The sequence below is a fragment of the Dipteris shenzhenensis genome, chromosome 1 (assembly GCF_047967505.1).
Source record: "Dipteris shenzhenensis isolate YYH24624 ecotype China chromosome 1, Dip_SZ_1.0, whole genome shotgun sequence".
NCBI lineage: Eukaryota > Viridiplantae > Streptophyta > Polypodiopsida > Gleicheniales > Dipteridaceae > Dipteris > Dipteris shenzhenensis.
Genome location: NC_141596.1, coordinates 23493782 through 23515439, shown reverse-complemented (window position 1 = coordinate 23515439; position 21658 = coordinate 23493782). Strand labels below are relative to the sequence as shown.

Below are 21658 nucleotides of genomic sequence, written 5' to 3'. Positions count from 1 at the left end.
CTACCTCTGTTTCTGCCTTTGCCTCTGCTTCTGTCTGAAGCTGTGAATGCCTGATCATTAGAATGACCTTTACGTGCTTGAATGGCCTGAGTCCTGAGTTCTTCACCAAGTAGAACTGACTGAAGTTCTTCAAGTGTTGGAATTTGCCGTTGGATGGCAATACTCTGGACCAGATTCTCATATCCTTCTCCTAGTCCATTCAGGATTACTTGAACCATTTCTGCGGGATTCATAGTCTCTCCTGCTGCTGCAAGTTGATTGTTGTAGTCTTTGATGCGGAGTACATAAGCATGACCAGTTTCATTGCTATTGCGGAAACTCTGGTTGATCTGGTTTCTCAAGGTGAGAATCCTGGATGTGTTCTTGGACTCGTAGAGAGCTGCGAACATATCCCATGCTTCTTTTGATGTCTTGACTGTGTTGAGCTGTGCTAGCATGACATCTTGCACATTCTGCTTGATCAGGTGATAGGCATACTTGTCTTTCTTATCCCATTCTGCTTGAGCTCGGGCAATGGCAGGATCTGCTACTGGTGCGGAAACTGTTTGTGTAGATGTAGATCCCGATGTAGATCCCGTTGCTGGTGCTGTGACAACAGATGGAGTAGAGCTACTGGTGGCTGGATCGGCCAATGGTCTAGGTATGGATCCATCGACATACTCCCATTTGTCCTGAAGCACAAGAATGGTCTCCATTCGGTATTTCCATGTACCGTAATTGGAGTTGTCTAACTTAGCAGATGCCTCCAGATTGAGGTTGCTAGTCGACATGGTGCAAACAATGTACTCAAAAAGGTGTCCTGGAAAACTCTGTATGAATCAACTGCAAATACACTGAAGATGCCAAGTGAAATCTCTGTACCGTCGGTGAAGATAGAACTGCAGTATACAAAATCTGATCTGTGTTACAAGGCTTGTGGCAATGATGCCGGGAATAGCCAAGAGGCTTTACAATGGTGGCATGTGTGTGTGAAATCAAGTGCTATCTGCCCACTGAATCAATCTGCAATGCCTCTGAACTCTGAAGTCTGCTCACTGAACTGATGAACGTATGGTTTCAGGTAATGTAATGATGTGAAATCGGATGTGAGCGTATGGACTGACTCCGAGTAGGTACTAGTCGGGAATTTCGGGCATGGCTTAGATTGGCAACTTGGGGAATTCAAAGCGTCCCCTCTATGGCGATCTAGTCTACTCTGATCTAGATCTAAACCAACCGTCGATCGATGAAAGAGCAGCAAATAATTCCTTTTCCTTTGTTCTTTTTAAGTGCTGGGTCAGATGCGTCGATGTAGAGGCAAATGTGCGTGAAGGAAGTGGTGTTGTCGGCGAGGCTCAAATGTGAGTGTAACTTGCGCCGAAATGTGCGCGTGATGTAACGAGCGCGTAGAGCACGAAAAATCGAGCGACTTTCCTTTTTGGAGCACCCTCAAATTCTTCCTGGATCAAGAGATATGACTTGATCTAGGTGGAGGGGCAAAAGGAGTGCAAATGGTGCTCAATGATGATGTGTCACTGTGAGTCACATGCAGTGCTGATGTGGCACTGTGCTTAGCAAGAGGTGTGCCAGTGAAGCTCTGTGCTGAGGTGGCAGAAGTGTGCACATGCTGTGTGTGCACAGTGTGCCTGGCAAGGGACTGTGCCTGCAGGGTTCAGTGCTGACTGGACTGCTGAGGTGGCACTGATGATGTCAGCAATGATGACGTGGCAATGATGACGTGGCACAGATGACGTGGCACAAGTGACGTGGCAGATGACGTGGCAGATGACGTGGCCAAATGACGTGGCAGATGACGTGGCCTGATGACGTGGCCAGATGACGTGGCAGATGACGTGGCCTGCTGACGTGGCCAGATGACGAAATATGAAGAGGGGAGAGGAGAAGAGTGGAGATGAGGAGAGAGGGCACAGCTAGAGAGCACACCACAAATGACTAACTGTACACTAGAATTAGTTGAAAAAATAGAATATATACAAACCCTTTTAGGGTTAGGGTTAGGGGATCTAACCCTTTCCTTTATAGCACTCTATAAGGTTAGTGCTATGCACATATGATCACGTGATGGTGCTATGCACACATGATCACATGATGTTGAGCGTGAACTCTCAACATGCCTCCCAATGCCTCTTTCCTGGATTAGCCATATACCGGCTAACAACTCCCACTGCAAATGCAATGTCTGGTCTAGTAGCTATCATAGCATACATAAGACTCCCAACTGCTGATGCATAAGGAACCTTAGCCATCATGGCGCTTTCCTCATCTGATTTTGGACTATCTGTATGACTCAGTTTCACATATGGAGGCAATGGAGTACTCACTGCCTTCCCCCCCTCCATATTGAAACGTTGTAATACTTTTGCAACATACTCTTTTTGTGAAAGCCAAAGGAGTTTCCTACTCCGATCACGTGTGATGCGCATACCAAGAATATGACCTGCAAGTCCCAAATCCTTCATATCAAAGGCCTCATGCAACTTGGCCTTTAAAGCATCTAGCTCATAAGTATTCTTGCTAGCCAATAGCATATCATCCACATATAGTGCCAAGATTATCAGGCTATTATCCTTAGCCCTTTTAGTGTAGAGGCAGTGATCAATTTCACTCCTTCTGAAACCCTGGGACCGAATGAAAGCATCAAACTTCTGATACCATTTTCTAGGCGCTTGCTTAAGACCATAGAGACTCTTCTTCAGCTTGCAAACTAAATGCTCTTTGCCCTTTTCTTCAAAGCCTTCCGGCTGCACCAAGTAAATTTCCTCATGCAAATCCCCATGCAAGAAAGCTGTCTTGACATCCATTTGCATAAGCTCCATATCCTCTATTACCACTAGTCCAAGGATGCATCTAAGTGTGGTCATCTTCACAACCGGAGAGAATATCTCATCAAAGTCCACACCCTTCTCTTGCTTGAACCCTTTAGCAACCAAACGGGCCTTGTACCTAGGCACATCATCACCTGTGACCTTCATTTTGTAGACCCATTTACATGGCAATGCTTTCTTTCCATGTGGCAAAGAAACCAAGTCCCAAGTCTTATTCTTCATAAGTGAACTCATCTCTGATTGCATAGCATACTCCCACTTGCATTGATCCTCACGCATCATAGCCTCTCTGTAGCAAGAAGGCTCCCCGCAATCAGTAAGCATCACATAGTCTACCCCTGGAACAAACCTATCAGGCGGTCTAGACACTCTAGATGATCTTCTCAAGGGCATTTCAGCTTGCTGTCCCACTTGCATATCAGCCACATTTGGCTCATCATTTCCACCAATAGATGATCCATCATCTACCCTTGATTGTATACCTGTGGGAGTACCTGGTGGTACCATTTCTTGCACATTTGGTGCATGGACAGCTTGCTGTCTATCAACATATGCAGGTGGATTCACATCCTGGAAAGTGATTCTCCTCATTTCCACATCCCTCATGGGTGCCTTATGCATCTTCTTCTCATTGAAGACCACATCATGGTTGCGTATGATCTTCTTTGCTTCTGGATCCCAGAGACGATACCCCATCTCTCCACTTTCACCATAACCTAGAAAGATGCATTTCCTAGACTTAGGATCTAGCTTCTTTCGAAGCTCTTTTGGCACATGTGCATATGCCTCACACCCAAATATACGCAAATGAGAGTAAGAGGGCTTCTTTCCACTCCATGCCTCTTTAGGAATACCACCATCCAAACTCTTACTAGGTGATCTATTGATCACATGCACTGCAGTCTTCATTGCCTCAGCCCAAAAACCACCAGAAAGACTTACATTGGAAAGCATGCATTGCAACCTTTCTTGAATGGTACGGTTCATCTTTTCTGTAACTGGATTTTGCTCTGGAGTATGAGGGGATGTAAGCTCCCTCTTAATCCCACGAGTATCACAGAAATGCTGAAAGTCATGAGAGAGATACTCTCCACCATTGTCAGTCCATAGGCATTTAAGCGTTCTACCTGACTGATTCTCAACCAAGGCCAGCCATTTCTGAAATACCTGGAACACATCACTCTTCCGAGCTATAGCATAAGCCCACACTTTCCTAGTTGCATCATCAATGAATGTCACATAGTATTCAGCCCTGCCTAATGACCGTGTAGGCATGGGACCACATACGTCTAAATGCACCAAATCAAGCATTTCAAACTCTTTCTTTCCCCTTCTTTTATGGACTGATTTAGTCTGCTTCCCATAGAGACAGTGTTCACAAAATTCAAAATCAGAGAAACTCAAATGCGGTACATAACCCAAACGGCACAAGAGTTTCATTCCATTCTGGCTCATGTGCCCCAACCTGCAATGCCACAAAGAAGTGCTTGGCTGCTCGGTTATTGCAACAACATGATCAAATACCCCTGATACATGTAAGGGATACAAAGTCCCACACTTGGCACCCCTGGCCAAAAGCATAGAGCCCTTTTGAATTTTCCAACTCTGAAAGCTAAAAGTGGTGTGAAAACCAGCATCATCTAGCTGACCCACTGAAATAAGACTCTTGGTCAACTTAGGCACATGTCTCACATGTTTCAAAACAAATGCAGACCCATTTGCAAAAGAAAACTTTATGTCACCTACTCCCACTATGTCACATGCATAGTCATTTCCAAGATGCACACAACCTGTCTTTCCACTGTCATAAGTGGAGAACCATTCCCTATGGGGAGTAACATGGAATGAAGCACCAGAATCCAAAGTCCAATCCTAGGAATATACATCATCTGAAGTGGTAAGCAACTCTGCAGATAAACTAGACATGAAGAGAACATCATTGTCACTATCACGTGTGACTGCATTGATCTCCTCGATCTTCACTTTTCCTTTGTCCTCCCTTGGACTCTCTTCCTTTTGATTTGCACCCCAATTTGCATTCTTTTTCTTATCAATTTGCTCTCTTTTCAGCTTGTAGCAATCCTTTTTCATATGGCCCTTCTTGCCACAATGGTAACACTCAATGTTCCGTGCCTTGGATTTACTACGAGACTTCCCTCTTTCTTGGGACTTCCCCCTGAACTGTGATCTGCCCCTTTGCACATTTAAGGCTGCATCCTACTTGTTGCCATCCATAGACTTCCGTCTAATCTCCTCGGCCAACAAGCTACCCACAACATCATCAAATTTCAGTACTCCACCAGGTGCAGAGTTACTGACAGCTGTATGGAAGGTATCCCATGAGGATGGCAATGAACATAAGAGAAATATTGCCTTAGTCTCCGCATCAAATTTCATTTTTTGAGCCTGAAGTTGGCTGAAAATAATATTGAATTCATTCAAGTGAGAAGCAATGGAGACCCCTTCCTTCATCTGCAACTCAAACAACCTCTTCATGAGGTAAACTTTATTAGAGGCAGTTTCCTTCTCATAAGTGGCACACAGTTTCTTCCACAAATCTTCCGTAGTCTGCTCATTTACTACTGTGAAATAAACTGACTCTGCAAAATGAAGTCTAATAGTAGACTTTGCTAATGCATCCAACTCATTCCAATCATCCTCAGACATATCCGCAGGCTTAGCTTCAATACCTGCCAAGGGTTTAATCTGCTTCTTTTGAATAAGCACATCCCTTATTTGTTCTTTCCACAAAGAAAAGTTTGTCCCATCAAACTTTTTAATGTTGAAAAACTCCTTTTCAGACATGGAAGAGGATGCCATGATGCAAATAAAGCAAAATCTCAAATGCTAGTGCCTCAAGAGAGAATCACACCAAATACCAGGTGCACCCAAATGTGTATGCCACAATAGTGTGAAATATCACCAAAACTCAAAGCTCAAAGCATCAAAAGATGCATCTGACTCATGTGCATATACTATGCATCCATATGAGCAAATCTGGCCCAAAAGAAAATGCCAATAAGTGCCAAATGACTCAAGCATAAACACTGTCCACTGGCATATGCATCAATAATGTCTCATCCAAGAGAGCATAGCACTATCAGTGCATCACCTGCAATGTTTCAAAGCTGTCCCTCAACATAAAATAGCATCCATGTGCAAAGCGTCCATAAAAAATAGCATCCCACAAGGCAATTTGGGCCTATCAGCACATCCAATAAGGACCGCAATGCATCCAAATGGCCTATAAATCATCCATTGCAACCCAATGCATATCACAAATGAGCGCACACACTGCTCAAACTGCAACCAGAGTGATCTGCATAAGATATGCTCAAGAAATCATAGTCCCACGGTAATGAGCGCTACTGAAAATAGAACCTGAGATGCTTCAAAACATGGGCGCCATTGCATAATCGGACTCAGCAAGAAAATCTGCAAATATCTCTCTTCTGCCAGAACTCCAAAATCCCAACCGATGAGTGAGAAATGGGAGTCAACACTTATCCACTGCCATGTGGCATAAATCTAAGGTTTCAAAACCTTAGTATGAAAAATGCATAACAGAGAGACGAAATCGAATACACAGAGATTTATAACTCTGAAAATCTTCCACCGAATCAAGCAAGAACTGATAGATAGGGGTTTTTGGGCGTCCGAAACGCAATGGGACAGACGGTTTTGGAAACCGTGGTCTCAATCACTGGGTCCAACACACGGACTGAAAAACGTTTTTTGAAACAGAGCTGTTTGTAAACTCCATCGGAGTGCGAATGATGAGCAACATAGAAGTTTTAGGACCTCTTGAGTCCACCGGAACTGACAGATCTGCAAATGGTTGCTCCAAACTTGAGTTCCAACACCCGGGCAAAAAACGCAGAAACTGACACAGTGAGTCAGAAATCCACTGAAATGATCCCAGATTCAAAAATAAAGGTGTTTCCAGGCTCCTGAAGTAATGTGGACACCAAAAGCAAGCAATAGTTGCCTCTACAAGTCAATACGGAGTCTCTGTCATCGAACGGAACAGGGAAAAGCTCAAAAAACGACTTTTTCTTTGAAAGCTCTTAACAGGCTCTCAAAACCACTTCGTAAAGCCAAAGTGACTTTTCCAAAGGTTCTTCCAAGGTCTCTGCACACTCGGATGCAAGTAAAGTCACCCACAAAGCTTCCCACAGAGCTTCTCCTTCCTCCCACAGAGCTGCTGAGCTTCCAAGCATTCACGCACGCTCAGCTAGATCACCCGGGCTCTGATACCAGTTGAGAGTGCTCTCAACGGAAGCAAGAACGGAAGAAGGAGAGAGAGAGACAGAGAGCCAGACAAGTTTGGTGGGTGCAGAACCACCCTAATCTTCTTTTTCATTCATTTATATATGTGTTTGAGTATTGTACATAACTGGGGTTAAGGCACAGTGACCTTTAACCCCACAATTCCTTCATGAGTAATCTAGAAGAATCCATTGTATTTTTACCCATTTTGGATATCTTCTAAGCTCCCGTTACTGATACATTACTGATCAAATACTTCTTTTATTTCATATGTTCTTATGACTTCAACTTGAGTATGGATACTCACTCATTATGTTCATCATTGGTGAATTTGATTGGCTTTTTACCTTTCCATGCTTTCTTGGGAGCAATATTCTTATTTTTACTTGCTTTGCAACAAATAAACCAATGTATTCACTGCTCATTGAACCCCCTCATAATAGCATTAACACAATGCCTATGATTTCTATAAAAGTGCACCTAATGGCACTTATGTTGTTGATGGTGGTTATCAAAATGAATGCAGGTGTTGGGGAAGGAATTGAGATATACATGCTTGCCCATTTCATCATACACAACCATTTCATTGTCTCTATCGCCTCCTTCCTAAAAATCACTTTCATCTATCATTGTTGTTGGTGCCAAGTAAGCACAAAGTGCTTTTCCTTAAAGGGTGATATGTATGTTCATAAACGTGAGGGTCAACACCCTTCTTAAGCCACCCTATCCTTGCCAAATCTAGATCCTTTTTTTTCTTAGGGAGAAGCTTCTCCTTCTTATGCTCTTGTGGTTTGCTCACTACACATAGGAGCTCTCCAACCAAAGGAAGTAGCCATCTCACACTTCGCTAATGTTGTTAAACAATCACCCTCCTTGTTGAATTCTTTTTTGCACATCCAATTGCTTGCTCTTTCAAATCACAACATGAAAATTCATTTTCACCTTCCCATCGAGCAATTGTTTCTCCATGTTCCATCATGTTTTCTTTTACAATGGTTGCCTCTAACTCTTTGATTTTTCTTGATCTCTTCTTTGACTTGGTTGAGACCAAATTTCTCGTTTCCAATTATCAAATGGGAAATGTGCTCTTCTTTGGCAACTTCTTTGCTCAATGTCATGCTTCACTGACCCATTTTGCTTTTCACATTTGTGGACGTTCTTGGGGACCCACTCTTCAACAAATGCCTTTTTTTATCACATGAAGCATCTTGCCCTACTACTTTCAAATATAGTCTTTGTTTAAATCCTTTTTCTCAACCACAAGTGGGGGGGAACCATCATCATCATGGAACTAATGGTGTTAACGAATTTGATCTTTACAAGAAAGCTTTTCATTGTTGTTGGGCTTTCACCATTGTTGTGCTTCGATAATCATAATGGAAGCTAATGATGTTAATGAATTTGATCATTATGAGCAAGCTCTTCTTTGTTTTGGGGCTTTCACCATGTTGTGTTTGCCTTTCCCATTTCCTTCACAAAATCTTTTTGATCCAGTTTTGACTCTCTACTACTCTAAATCCTTTACCTTTCTTCCTTGGTAACTCCTCACAATTATTCCCCTATTGTTGGTGTTCCAACCCTTGTCCCATGTGCCTTCACTCTCCCAAATAGAGTACAAAACGAAACTCTTTTTCAAAAGTGCCTTTTGTACTCTATCTACAAAGGAGGAGCCCCACTACGATGGTTTCCTCTTACAAGCATTTCGGATGTGATTCTTTATATTGATAATCACAATTTTTCTTGGTTCACCTTATTTGCTCTAAGTCATTCCATTGCCTTTTTTCATTGCCTAACCATGGAACCTTCTCCAGATCTTTGTGTGTAACCCCTTCTGCTGCTGTGCAGCTTTTTAAATTTGAATTTGAATAAGGCTTACTCCACACCATTAACAAGCTTGGAGTTGTATTACCTTTGCTCTAGAGTATTTGGGACCTCTTTGCTTCTCATTATTGAGTTGTCATGTGATTTTCTTGCCATAACCACCATTGTACTTATAAATGGGGAGAGGTGGTTAGTGTAGAAAGGGAACAATTCCTCAATCCTAGAGGGAATCCCCAGGTCTGTGTGCAACTTGATGTAGCAGAGGAACTGCCTGATACAATAGTAATTCTTAACCGGAGAGGAGGAATACTAAGAGAACAAAAGGTTCTTTATAAGAACCTCCCTTACTCGTGTTTTCTGTGTGGTCTACTCGACCACACAGTTAAGAGCTGCCCGCTAAAATCAATCAAGCCCAAGAACAACTCTGATCAGCCCAAAGGTCCAAATGAAAAATGGACACCCAAACAGCCTGAGATTCCCAAGCAAGCAGAAACTGTTTCTCGCCCAGCCAGCCCGATTAAATCAAAACCGGCAGTCTCTTCGGTACCTAAAGCTAGTGCTGCGCTTGACATTCAAATGAAAAATGCTTTCGAAGCGTTGGTTGAACCTGTGCCTGAACCTAGTCCTCAGATCATTCCTAACATAGAACATGGTGATGTTTGGGACAAGGAGTTTGAAGATGAAGTACTAAAGAGTGATGATATGCTCACGGAGGACTTAGATGACTCTGAAGAAGATCTCCCTCTTCCTGCTTAGCCAAATAAAGATATAGTAGTGAAGGGCAAACCTATTATTACAGCTCATAGCAAGAGAAGATTGTCCCGCAGCTCATGCAAGTAGCCCAAACCCCAAGGCCAAAAAAGGGATAGAAGAAGAATGGGAAGTAAACCCATTTCCTTTCTAACATTGAATGTTTGAGGTCTGACAGACCCCAGTAGGGCAGGTATGCTGGTTACTTGGTTGGGAGATAACTCGATCTCGTCAACTTTTTTGGCTCTACGAGAAATTAAAACCACAGGTCAAGCTCTTGAGGCTCGACTCAAGAGTGTGGACAAGAGGAGAACTTGGTTTTACACAACACATGAGGATGGCAGAGGAGGGTGTGCAATCGGAATTTTGTCACACTACTCTCAGAGTGTTCTAGATGTGATCGTTGACACTGACAATCGGTGGATTCTTTTGAAGTTCCTACTCAAGCGTATTTCCTTCTCGTTAGTTTCGGTTTATGCTCCTACTAGCTGTCGTGAGAGGTGCACCACTTGGCAATCTCTTTCCAACTTTGGAGGGAATGTTGTGCTCTTAGGAGACTTCAATATGGTCGAATCAAGCAATGACAGATGGTTGGGAAAAGGGAACACTTTAAGAGGATATGAATTGTGCTCTTGGAGTGATCTCAAGGATCCTCTCCACTTGGTGGACAATTGTGGATCAGGCGAATTCACATGGTCCAACCGGCAGATTGGGGACTCAAGAAGAGAGGCTTGCTTAGACATAGTTTATCTCTCCCAGGGGCTCCTCCAAGACACTTCTAATATGAAATGCACAATATTTTCCACCTTTGCATTTTTTTATCACAAACCACTTCTCCTTTAGTGTGATTTTGGGTCAGGAAAAAGGGCTCCATCCTCGTTTAAGGTGGATCCCTCACTCTTCCAACTGGGAACTGCTCAAAACAAAGTGAAGGAGCTGTGGAACTGTCCCAGACTCATTGATGAGTCTGCTGACTTTTGGATGAGGAATATCATCAAAACATAGGAAGTGTTTAAGCAGGCGAGAAAGATCAGATATAAAGTCCGACGTCAAAGGATTCTCAATGTCCAGAAAAGGTTTGACCCTCTTGAAGCCCAAGCTCGTAATTGTGACACTCAAGCGCAGGAGGAACTCTGTCTCGCAAATAATGATCTAGCTAGACTTGAAAGCTTAAGGTACTCTTCTGCTAAGCTATACACCAGAAGGTGCTGGGTTGGCAAGCTAGATAGGCTAACAAAGGAGACCTTTAAGATTATACGTAGGAAGAGATTGGCAAAGGAAATCCCACTCCTAGAAATCAGAAAAAATGTTTGGGCTCAATCGGACACCGAGAACAGAGAGTACATTGTTGATCACTTTAAGAATATTCTCTCACAAACAACGCAGGTAGATGATGGAGTTATGCAAGCAAGAGCTAGATGCAAGGCCTCAAGACAGAAGGTTCTCACTAGTCTCGATCATCAGAGCTTGGAAGCGCCTCTAACCTTGGAGAACTCAAGGAAGAATGGTATCAATGAAAGATGACAAAACTCCTAGAGAGGATAGCTTACCTGTAGAATTCTACAAGGTCTTTTGGGACTGGATAGGCCCCAAACTACTTGAAGTTTAGTAGGAAAGTATATCCACCTGCTCTCTCCCTGAACACTTAAACAATGGGATAGTTAAACTTATCCCAAAAGACGGAAGAAAAGATCTTATAAAGAATTGGAGACCTCTGACGATGCTTTATTGTAGCTACAAAATCTTTGCCAAGGCTTTAGCAATAAGGATTTAGAACAAGATGGACAGATGGATCCTACAAGAGCAAAAGGGATTCATAAAAGGAAGACACCTCCTAGAGGCTATTGTCAATGTCTGGGAAGGATATGAGCACACCAGAGAATCTAAGAAAGATTTCCACTTCATCAAAATTGAATTTGATAAGCATATGATAGGCTTGACTGGACCTTTTTTCTGCAATCCTTGTCAGCCATGGCTCTGGGACCAAATTTTATTGTGTCACAATCAAGTTACTACTGTCCAATGCCACGGCTAAGGTTTGCATCAATGGTGAGATGTCTTCCAGCTGAGAAGATCAATTAGGCAAGGGTGTCCCATTGCCTCTCTAGTTTATGCTATTGCTGCTGACTCTTTAGCCTGGATACTGATTGAAAAGACTATTGAGGGATCCCTTAAAGGAATTGAGTTGCCCAATGGCAAACAGATGGTGATGCAGCAATTTGAAGATGATACCAATCTAATGCTTAGGAACATTACTCGTGACCTGAGTGAAGTCATGGAATGCTTGAACATTTACTATCTAGCCTCTGGCTCGACTCATTAACCATAGTAAAACAGGGTATTGCACTAGTAGCGGGAAAACCCAAGATGAGTTGGAGCAGTTGGGTTGCCAGCTGATTCAAAAAGGTACTATTTTCAGATTGTTAGGCATACCCATGGGCTTTGATGTTGCAATAAAAGAGAGATGGGAATGGGTACTTAATAGGTTTAGTTCAAAACTGGAAAAGTGAGGAGGCTTTCACTCCAACTTGGCAGGACGAAGGATGGTACTCAATCATTGCCTCTACCCTATTACCATCTTCTACCTATCCTACTGGCACCCTAGTCAAGCGGCACTTGATAAACTCATAACTAAATGTAGGTCTTTTCTGTGGGGAGGCTATATCCAAGGTAAGATGGGATTTCTGCATGTGGTCAAAGAGTGAAAGGGGCCTGGGAGTGATCAATATAAAGCAGACGGCGGCGAAATTAGCAGCGACTAAGATTCTCAAGGTCCTTCTGAACCTGCAAATGGATTGGGCCAGGCTCCTTGCTTGTAACTTCAAACACATTCATCCTGTTAAGGCAAATCGATGGAAGAACTATCCAGTTCTTTTTGCGGTCTTCTGTCCCGAACCTTGTTCCACTAAAGGCAATGATCTATGGAGGTCACTATGGAGAGCACTTGAATCTGTCAAAACACAACTTCTTTTCTCTGGCAAAGGTTCTTTCATGAAGCTCGATTCTATCTTGGCATCTGTGATACATAGAAAAGCTCTACTCAGCAACACTGACTTTACCAGAGCCTGCGTCTTGTCCAACAAGGGCATTCAATCCTGGGGGCAGCGATGGCATAGGGATCAGATTAGATGGAAAACCCTTCTTGAAATTTGTAGAGAATTTAGACTGACGAACCAAGACGCTATCTTTGTCACCAACAAAATAGCTCTTTGGAAAGGAAACACTCAATGGAAGGGTGGCTCAGTCCTAAACTATACTTTAGAATTTAGCAGGATCCTCACTCCCCATCTTCTCCGTGTTCCTACTCTGTATGACTCTATTTACGAGTTGATTTTGGTGTTAAATTCTCGTTGGAACACCTCTGACTCGACACTGCATTGGAAGCAGAGATTTCACTATATTTGGGCCAAGGCAATCCTTGAGAAGATGTCGACGCTGCTGTGGTTGGTGATACTGAAAATTGTATGGACCAACGCAAGAGGCCTCAGAATTGGAAAAGGGGACGGTAATTGCCGGCGATGCCATGACACACGGGAAGACATATTTCACCTCTTCGTTGCTTGCTCGTCAGCGAGGAAAGTCTGGAAGAGAGTCCAAATGCAAATAGGAGAGCTTGTCAACTGGAAGGCAATTTTGCTTGGAGATGCTTCTAAAGTTAAACACTCATGTTGGGCATTAGTACGAGTGCATGCACTATGGTTTATGTGGATTGCCAGGAATGATTTTTTATTTAATGATAAGATTATTGATGAAGAATTTCTCTTTGTTGAATGGTTAGTAGGCCTGAAAGATTTATGACAACAACCTTGTGCAGTTCTTTGCTGAAATCAAGAACCACAAGCTGGAGCATCGTCAGAACCTTTAATTAAGAGTGCCACTTCAAGGATTCTATTTACTATGAGACTATGGACTTCACGCTTTCTTCTTAGTTGTTTTGAGATACGTAGAAATGCGGTTTTGTGGTGAACCATCAATGTATATCACTTGAACTGTTTATAATATCAACCCATTTTTCAAAAAAAAAAAAAGAGAGCTTTGGTTACCACGGGTGTCAATACAAGGAAGGTAATGCAACTTGGATCATGATAGTTCTTTCTCTTCAAAGATGCTTTTAATCTTACAACGTCACTTGTAGGCTATTACCATCAATTAAATGCCTTTCCAACCCATATTGCAACCATCTAAAACATGGCATCTTGATTTTTTGTGGCCATTTATAAGTACAATGGTGGCTATGGCAAGCAAATCACAAGACAACTCAATGAGAAGCACCACAAAGTTTCTCTATGCACATGCTTGCAAAGCTTAGTGCCCCATGAAGTTCAATTTTAGATCTAGGATACCATTTCATCAATGTAGTGATGGGAACTTGACAAAGAAAATTTGGCCATTACCTCTTGCTTCTGTTCCATTGGGGGCGAGGCGTCACCTTTGCCTGGGATCTTACTAGTCGGTTGGCCTTCCTCTTGCGTCGACTTTTTAGCTACGGTTTGGGTCCCCTTCCGCTTTTCTTGTACGCCCGCTTGTCCGGGAGTGGCCATAATGTTTTTTTTTTTCTCTGAAGGAGATGGAGAAGAAGCCCCCTCTGTTCTGTTGAAGAGCGCCCGCGTACGAGGCGCCGGGTGCTGAAGCTTGACTAGGGCGGCTAGAAGACGCTGCTGCGGTGTTGAGAGCACCACGACGTGAGGGCCTTCCAAGTCTGCTACCTCCGCGAGCATCTCTGTATCCATCTTCGACATTCATCTGGGAAAGCACAATCGAGTTGTCTACTAGCGGCGAAAATGCAGCAAGGTCTTTGAAGTCAGGGTCGAAGTAGTCTCTTCCAAAAGAGGGAATGAGGAGCACAGCCACTATAACATCTTGCATGCAAAACGAGGGATTCTCAATGAGTCGTATTTGGCAAAGTGTGAGTTGAGTGAGACAAGAATGACGCAAGGAGGGCACCATACACACGCCTGAGAGAGAGTGGAGGGTGCGTAGATTGCGAGGGACGCAGGTCACCATCACCCTCACCGTCACCGTCCTCCATCCAACCCTATCTCCTCCGTATTCGAATGTAGAGTTTTACGACTGGCATAATTGATCTCCCCATCCAAAACTCTTTATGGGCCATTTGAAGTATTGTTAGTGTTTCTTGTATGAGCGCACAATTGCTTGGAATCCTACCTACTTTCTCGTATAGTTCACCTACAATAATAATAAATTTTAAGCTTTTAATGCAATTTTGCCTTTGGTTCATCAACATTTTCATGTTTGGTGTCATACATTTCAATTGCAAATACTTGAGCATTTCAACAATTGTTTTGTTCTTCAAAGTGTGCTTCCTCACGTATGGAAGATTTTATAAACATCAATCTTGCAATAGCAATACCCAATGCATTAGGTTGATTGCATGAATGTTTTGTTGATGAGATATACCAATGCATGGCGATCACAAATAGATTATTGAGAAGGTAATGATAGAACTTTATACAACATTCCTAACACTTCCTACAGCGACATTCCTAACTCATGAGCCTTTGGAGGGATTTCAAGGAGCCTACAATAGGTTTTGACTTGGTTGATGTTCTTTAGTTTTTAAATTTTTTGGTGACGTCTCTCTTGCTCTTTCAGACATGGTTACATCCTTTGAGAGAGTATATCCCGCATACATTGGAGAATGCACAAGACCACACACCTTGGAGCATTCCAACAACTTTGTGCTTGAGGAATTTCAAACATGATCAAAGCAGTTTTCTTTGGACCCAAAAACCAATAGAGTTATAAGGAAGCCACATCCATGCCATAAATTCCTATAGCATTTCAGCCATGAATCATTGGAAAACCTTGATTTCATTTGGCCATCTAAAGCCGTTGTGTCCAACCATGAGTACATCTCATGCCCTATGATGCTTTCCAGTGAATCAGCTTTTATTCCATTTCCTAATCTGATATTGAATATGATGTTCTCTCCTATTTTAGAAGCATGTTCAAAGGACCATCATTCACCAATGGTAGGTCAAACATGCACGCCACACGGTTGCCATTATCTAACGAGGCCTTCACAATGGGGTTGGATCACTAGACATGAAAAAACAATCGATGGCCTAGTCTCCACAACTCCGTGTGATTATAAAACCAAGGTACTGCCAAAGAAATCAGCAAGACCTTTACTTCCCTCACACAAGGTAACACTATGACTGTGCCTAAACATTACAACGGGTCTGTTCCTACTTTAACCCAGTCCGTGTAAACTCTTTCATGTCCTAGATCCGTAACAAAGCAGATTCAAAGTGTTAATAACATATTCTTACCCTTTATCAAATGAGGAGTAACATCATGACAAAACCTTGAAAGCAACATCATATGCTTGTTCTTCATCTATCGATTCTGAAGGAGTGGCATGATGAAGGCATTGAACCGCTATATAAGAGAGAAGCCTTGGATACGCGTAGACCGATTCGTGTAGGGCATGCAAAAGTATAAAGAGAGACAAAAGAATGTTCAGTCACATGGCAGTAGGAAAATGGTACAATTAGGCAATAATGCATGCAAGGGTAACTTAGATATGTATTGTCAAAATCAAGCACTACATTTCAATAAAATTCCTCCATATTTGAATATAATCACGTACATGCGGTCTTTTCTAAACTCAAGACATCCTGCAACACCAAATCTAAATCAAGGACACTCCAGCATGAAAGTACTTAAAACTACACTCCAGAGAACCAGTTTTATAGTCCGAGTGCATAACGCACTACACAGCAAGAACAAAGTTGCCTGCATCTGCACAAACTTCAACCTCAACCATACTAGGATTGACAGAAAGGAAGTTCACAAATGTGCAATGACTAGATCTAATCAGTTCCCCTCTTCTTCCGAGCCCTTCAGATATGATGTCTCTGGCTCATCTGAGGTATGTCCTGCTCCACCACCTCCATTTGCACCTCCAGAAGTACCATGAGCAGCATCTGCAGCTAACCCTACATCCAACTTATTTCCTCCTCGCATCTCCCCACCTAAACCCCTGCTTACCTGCAAGCCATCTCCCGTGTTTCCACCACGGCCAAAGTCTGGGAAACTTGAAGAACTAAGGGTATTATTTCCTCCCATGCCTGACTCAGAAGGGAGACCAGTCAGGCTATTGTTTCCACCTGAGTTCATTCCATGCTGTGCTGACATGGCCTGCTGATGGTGATGATGATGCTGATGTTGCTGCTGTTGCTGTTGCTGTTGCTGCTGCTGCTGAGCGTGATGCAGTGATGAAAGTGACTGTTGTGTGTATTGAAGGGGATTTCTTGCAGCCATAAGGGACTGCTGTGCCATTTGCTGCTGAGCTTGCTGATGAGCCATATAATGCAGTCCAGGCTGCATAACTGCAGCTTGAGGAACCTGCGAGATGACAAAGACACATGATTTGAACCATTAATACACTTGCAAAGTTTTACGCGCTAAATGTTAAACTGTTTGACAAAATAAACAGTCAAAACAAGCAACCACAACACCGGCAGAAAACCTGGACAGGTGGTGGTTGAGGCTGTGAGTCAGCAATGGCGGCCAAGTACATAAGATTTGCCTGCAACCTTGCCTGATATCTGCATTATGATTTACGAATTCATCAATGTCATTGGCAACTTTAGTTTAGACTTTCATATTCAATTCTATGCAAATTTCATTCATTTATGAAAAAAGCCAGAAATTTTTATCCAGACACAGCAGCATGGATATAGACTATGGAGCTCATCTAACAACCCTCATCTGCATAACATACAATTGTCTACTATTTTGCACTATTCACCTGCAACTAAGGATGCTAACATGAACATTCTCAAGTCATCTCTGTATATGCAAGATCGATTACCTTGACTTAAAATTCCAAAGCACGGCAGAACTTTGGTTACTTTCTACCTTCTGTTCTCACCTGGCTTACAACTACATAAATTGCATAAGACCATGAAATGCATTTGCAGATTGTTCAGGGCCTTGTATGGATCAGAAACATATCCTGCAAATCTCACCAGCAAGGCCGTTAAGTTATTGCTAATCTAGACACTAACATTTTTTTCCTTTCGCAGCAGGGTCAATAGCGAAAGATTGCTCATACACTCAGGAAGAAACCCTTGCCCAGGTTGTTTAATATATTTTGAGCTTAGGCTCCCGTCCACAGCTGACCTCTATGAAAAGTTGGGGAACTATACACCAGCATGCAAGAGTATACGAGTGTTGTGGGGTTCTCACAGAGAAGCAATTTGATAGCGATACCCCCCTAATATGATTCCAAGGTTTTGCAGTGAGTTTGCACACTGGTAATCTGCCCACAGGCTTCTCCAGTACTTGGAATAAGGCACTGTGATAAGCCCTCCATTGAAAAATAAGGGGATCTATGTTAAAGGTCGACCAGCCAAGGATGTGTGCTAACTAAGAGCCCTTTGTTTCTAAATCCTGCAAAGATGACAGTCACAGCATAACTAGTCAAGCCGTCCATCCTTCTATACTCTATCCGTAAGGATAGTGTCGTCCTCTTTGGACATTTTGCAATCAGACTACAAGACTGCAATGTTCACTTTAGGTCCAGGAGTGACTTGGAGACAGATACTTGGATTGGATTGTACACACCCACAAGAGTCTAGATCGCTAGGTGCCGTGCTCCAAGCAACATGTAAAGGCCATTAGAGCCTTGCAACTCTTCTCTGCATTCACAACTACTCATTTTACGATTTATTTTACATTATGATCATAGTGCATGGAGCTTTTACATCTGAAGATGGCCAAGGGGACCAAGTGTATGCATGGACTGTGACTGAACTTGTACAACGTCAAATACATACTGAGAAACACATGCTGATATTTAAATCCCACTTCTTTTAGACGAATCCACGAGTAGAACCCGATCATAAGCAAACAGAGGCTTCTTGTCTGACGGGAGTAGCAGAAAGAAACGTTGCAATAGTTCAAGAGTGAGAGAGAATATGGGGAAGAGAGTGCACACAGGATAGTTAGAGAGGAAGCAGGACACACATAGACACAGAATAGATTAAAGATTGGACCCAAATGTGACTACCATCAGTGGAGGTGAGGCTTTTAGTGTTGGAGGTCAGCATCTCCTGATGTCACATGGTTAGGTTAGGTCATGAGTGAGGGCATTTGTTGTAGATGTGCCCCCCCCCCAGGCCCCCGGTGAGGTTAGCTTAGTGTAGGGCTGAGGGCAGATCTGCCATTGTGGTGGCCCCACCTGAGGGCAGCCCATGGTGGCTCAGGGTAGGAAGATGTTCCCAGGAGGGCGCCATTGTCCAGGGCCTTTTATTGTCCAGGGCCTTTTACTGCCGCGTGGCAGCCCATATGGAGGTGCTTTGTAATGGCCTGTGTGGGGGGCCTCCCTGCGTGGCCACCCCTTGGTGCTGTGGCCCCACTCCTATGAGGCCCTTTATGGGCAGAGGTGGGCCGACCTGTGGGTCTCCCACCTAGGTCTCCTTACAACCGATAATTGACGATACAACCGTAATTGACGAAACAGCACTGAGAGTGGAAAAACAGCAATAGCTTCACGTCAACGACGGAATTACATGCTCCAAAGGCTCTCCCTCTCTCTGAACATACACTAGGGCCCAGGACAAATTGTCGGGCTGGACCCCCCCGAAGGTCTTTATTCATTTCAGAAAATCCATTACAGAAGTTCAGCTTCAAGCTGTCTCGTAAGTCTCTCTCCAAACGTGAAAAGAATTCCTTTTTTTACAAGAGCTTCAAGCCCCATTCAAATTGGCAACCTGCCACTTGTCTAAAATCTAGACTAAAATCTATTACAAGCCTCTAAGGGCCATTCGGGAGTCTTCAAAGCTCTCGGTCACACGAACCGCCTCCTAGATGCTTGTCAGGCTCCCATTTCGCTTAGGAAAAATAATCCTTCCTAGTACCTGCAACAATTAATTAAAAGCGCACCACCATGGTACCCATTAATTGTTAGCACTTTGCATGCAAATAACACACTGTGGACTAATCCTAGTCACGGTGGGCGTCCCCACTGAACACATGTGCACATCAAAACAAATATATATATATATATAAATAAATAAATATATATTTTCTCTGATTGACCGGAGTCAACACTCTTGATTATAATTAATGAGCTTCGACCCAAGGTCAAGGCGCCTTAATTATAGCCAAGTCTCTCCAACCGAGGTTGGCACATCTTGGTTAACCGGGGTTAACCCCTCTTGGCGCATGCCAAGTCTTGTTGACCGAAGTCAACACTCTCTGACCGTAGTCAGGTTTACTTGACTAGAGTCAAGTATCTTTGACCGTAGTCAATCCTTTGACCATTAAAATAACTCTTTGACCGTAATTAACACATATAAAACTCTTTAATTATGATCGAATAAATGGTCAACTGTACTTTGACTTAGGATATTTACATTGTGGTGACATCCCCTCGGCTTCTATTCAGTTGACCTCAACTGAAAAGCTTCCTTGTAAACATCCAAAAGCTGTGGATGATCGGATAACATGTCTTCGTCCATCCACTTGGCATCTAATGCCGTATAATTCTTGAATTTTACAAGATACCTGCAAAATTCCTTACCCTGAGGGCCTTTACGTACAGTATGGTACACAATTTGCTCTGGCTGAAGGACTTCCTCCAGCTCATCCACTTCTGGTGGATCTTCTGATACTGGTTCTGTAGGCTCTGGTCCCTGAAATTTCTTTAGAAGACTCACATGGAATGCATTGTGAATCCTCCAATGCTCTGGCAATGCTAATCTGTATGCAACCTCATTTATTCTTTCTGTAACCCTGAAAGGGCCATAGTATCTAGGAGATAACTTTGCATACACTTTCTGTTTGCCTTTAAACTTGCGGAGCCTAGCTTTTTCAAACCTTAAAAGTATCCAGTCCCCTTCCTTGAGATCTAGCTGTCTCCTATGTTTATCTGCAGCCTTTTTATGTTTCTCTTGAGACCTTTCAATTGCTGTCCGGACTTGGCTGTAAGCTGTCTGGAGGTCTCTTACAAACTGATCAGCTGCAAATATTTCATCTTTAGTCCTCAATATAGGTGGCAAAATCGCCTTTCCATATATGACTTCAAAAGGGGCTTTCCCTGTAGAGCTATGTACTGTATTATTGTAAGCAAACTCTACTAAGGGTAGGTACTTTTCCCAGTCTGAACTCTGGTCACCCACGTAGCATTTCAGCATATCCAAAATGGTAGAATTTGCTACTTCACTTTGACCATCTGTCTGGGGATGGAAAGAAGAAGAGAAATTCAGATTCGTCCCCATGTTATCAAATAAAGCTCTCCAAAATAGACTGGTCATTCTGGGATCTCGATCACTAACAATGGACTTAGGCATACCATGATGTTTAAAGATCTGTGCCATGAACAGCTTAGCCATATGATCTGCCTTTATGGTTTTGCGAACCGGAATGAAATGAGCTTGCTTGCTGAATCTATCAATGATAGTCCAAATCCCATCATTCCCTGACTTTGATCTCGGCAAATCAAAAATAAAGTCCATTGTAATATTTTCCCATGGTGCCTGAGGCACGGGAAGAGGCATAAGTAGGCCAGGTGCCTTCTGTCTATCATACTTCATTTTCTGACACGTAAGGCATTCAGTAACAAACTGATGTATATCTTTCCGCATTCCTGGCCAAAAGAAATACCTCTCTAGTGCTAGAGTTGTTGCTGTAATTCCTCTGTGTCCAGCATAGGGAGGTGCATGGCATTCCCCCAAAATCTTTTTCCTCATCTCCTGGGTGATGCATAGGCAATCATCTTTCATTAAATACCCATCTTTCAGGGAATAGTGACTGGTAGATTGTCCTTCTTGCATCTGCTGTAAAATTTCACCAAAATCAGAATCATGAGCATATTGTTCCCTCATGCCTTCCAGGTCCTGATGATATGCAATAGTTACATTATTGACCTGGGGTCTTCGGGACAAGGCATCTGCCACTCTGTTCCGAATTCCTAGAGTATGGACAATCTGAAAATGATACATTGACAGCATGTTTGCCCA

At 43.0% G+C, this 21658-nt stretch overlaps 1 protein-coding gene across 2 annotated transcripts in view; it reads right to left on the bottom strand.

Annotated features, from left to right (window-relative positions):
* Positions 1-16217: 16217 nt before the first annotated feature.
* LOC147905566 (GRF-interacting factor 1-like) overlaps positions 16218-21658 on the bottom strand; it is a 31374-nt gene continuing 25933 nt past the window's right edge. For both annotated transcript variants that reach the window (XM_087373390.1, XM_087373382.1), the window contains exons 3-4: positions 17161-17239; positions 16218-17036 (exon numbers count right to left, since the gene is read on the bottom strand). In XM_087373390.1, the coding sequence (XP_087229516.1) occupies positions 16506-17036; positions 17161-17239 (610 nt within the window). In that variant the 3' untranslated portion in view covers positions 16218-16505. The remainder of the gene's footprint in view (positions 17037-17160; positions 17240-21658) is intronic.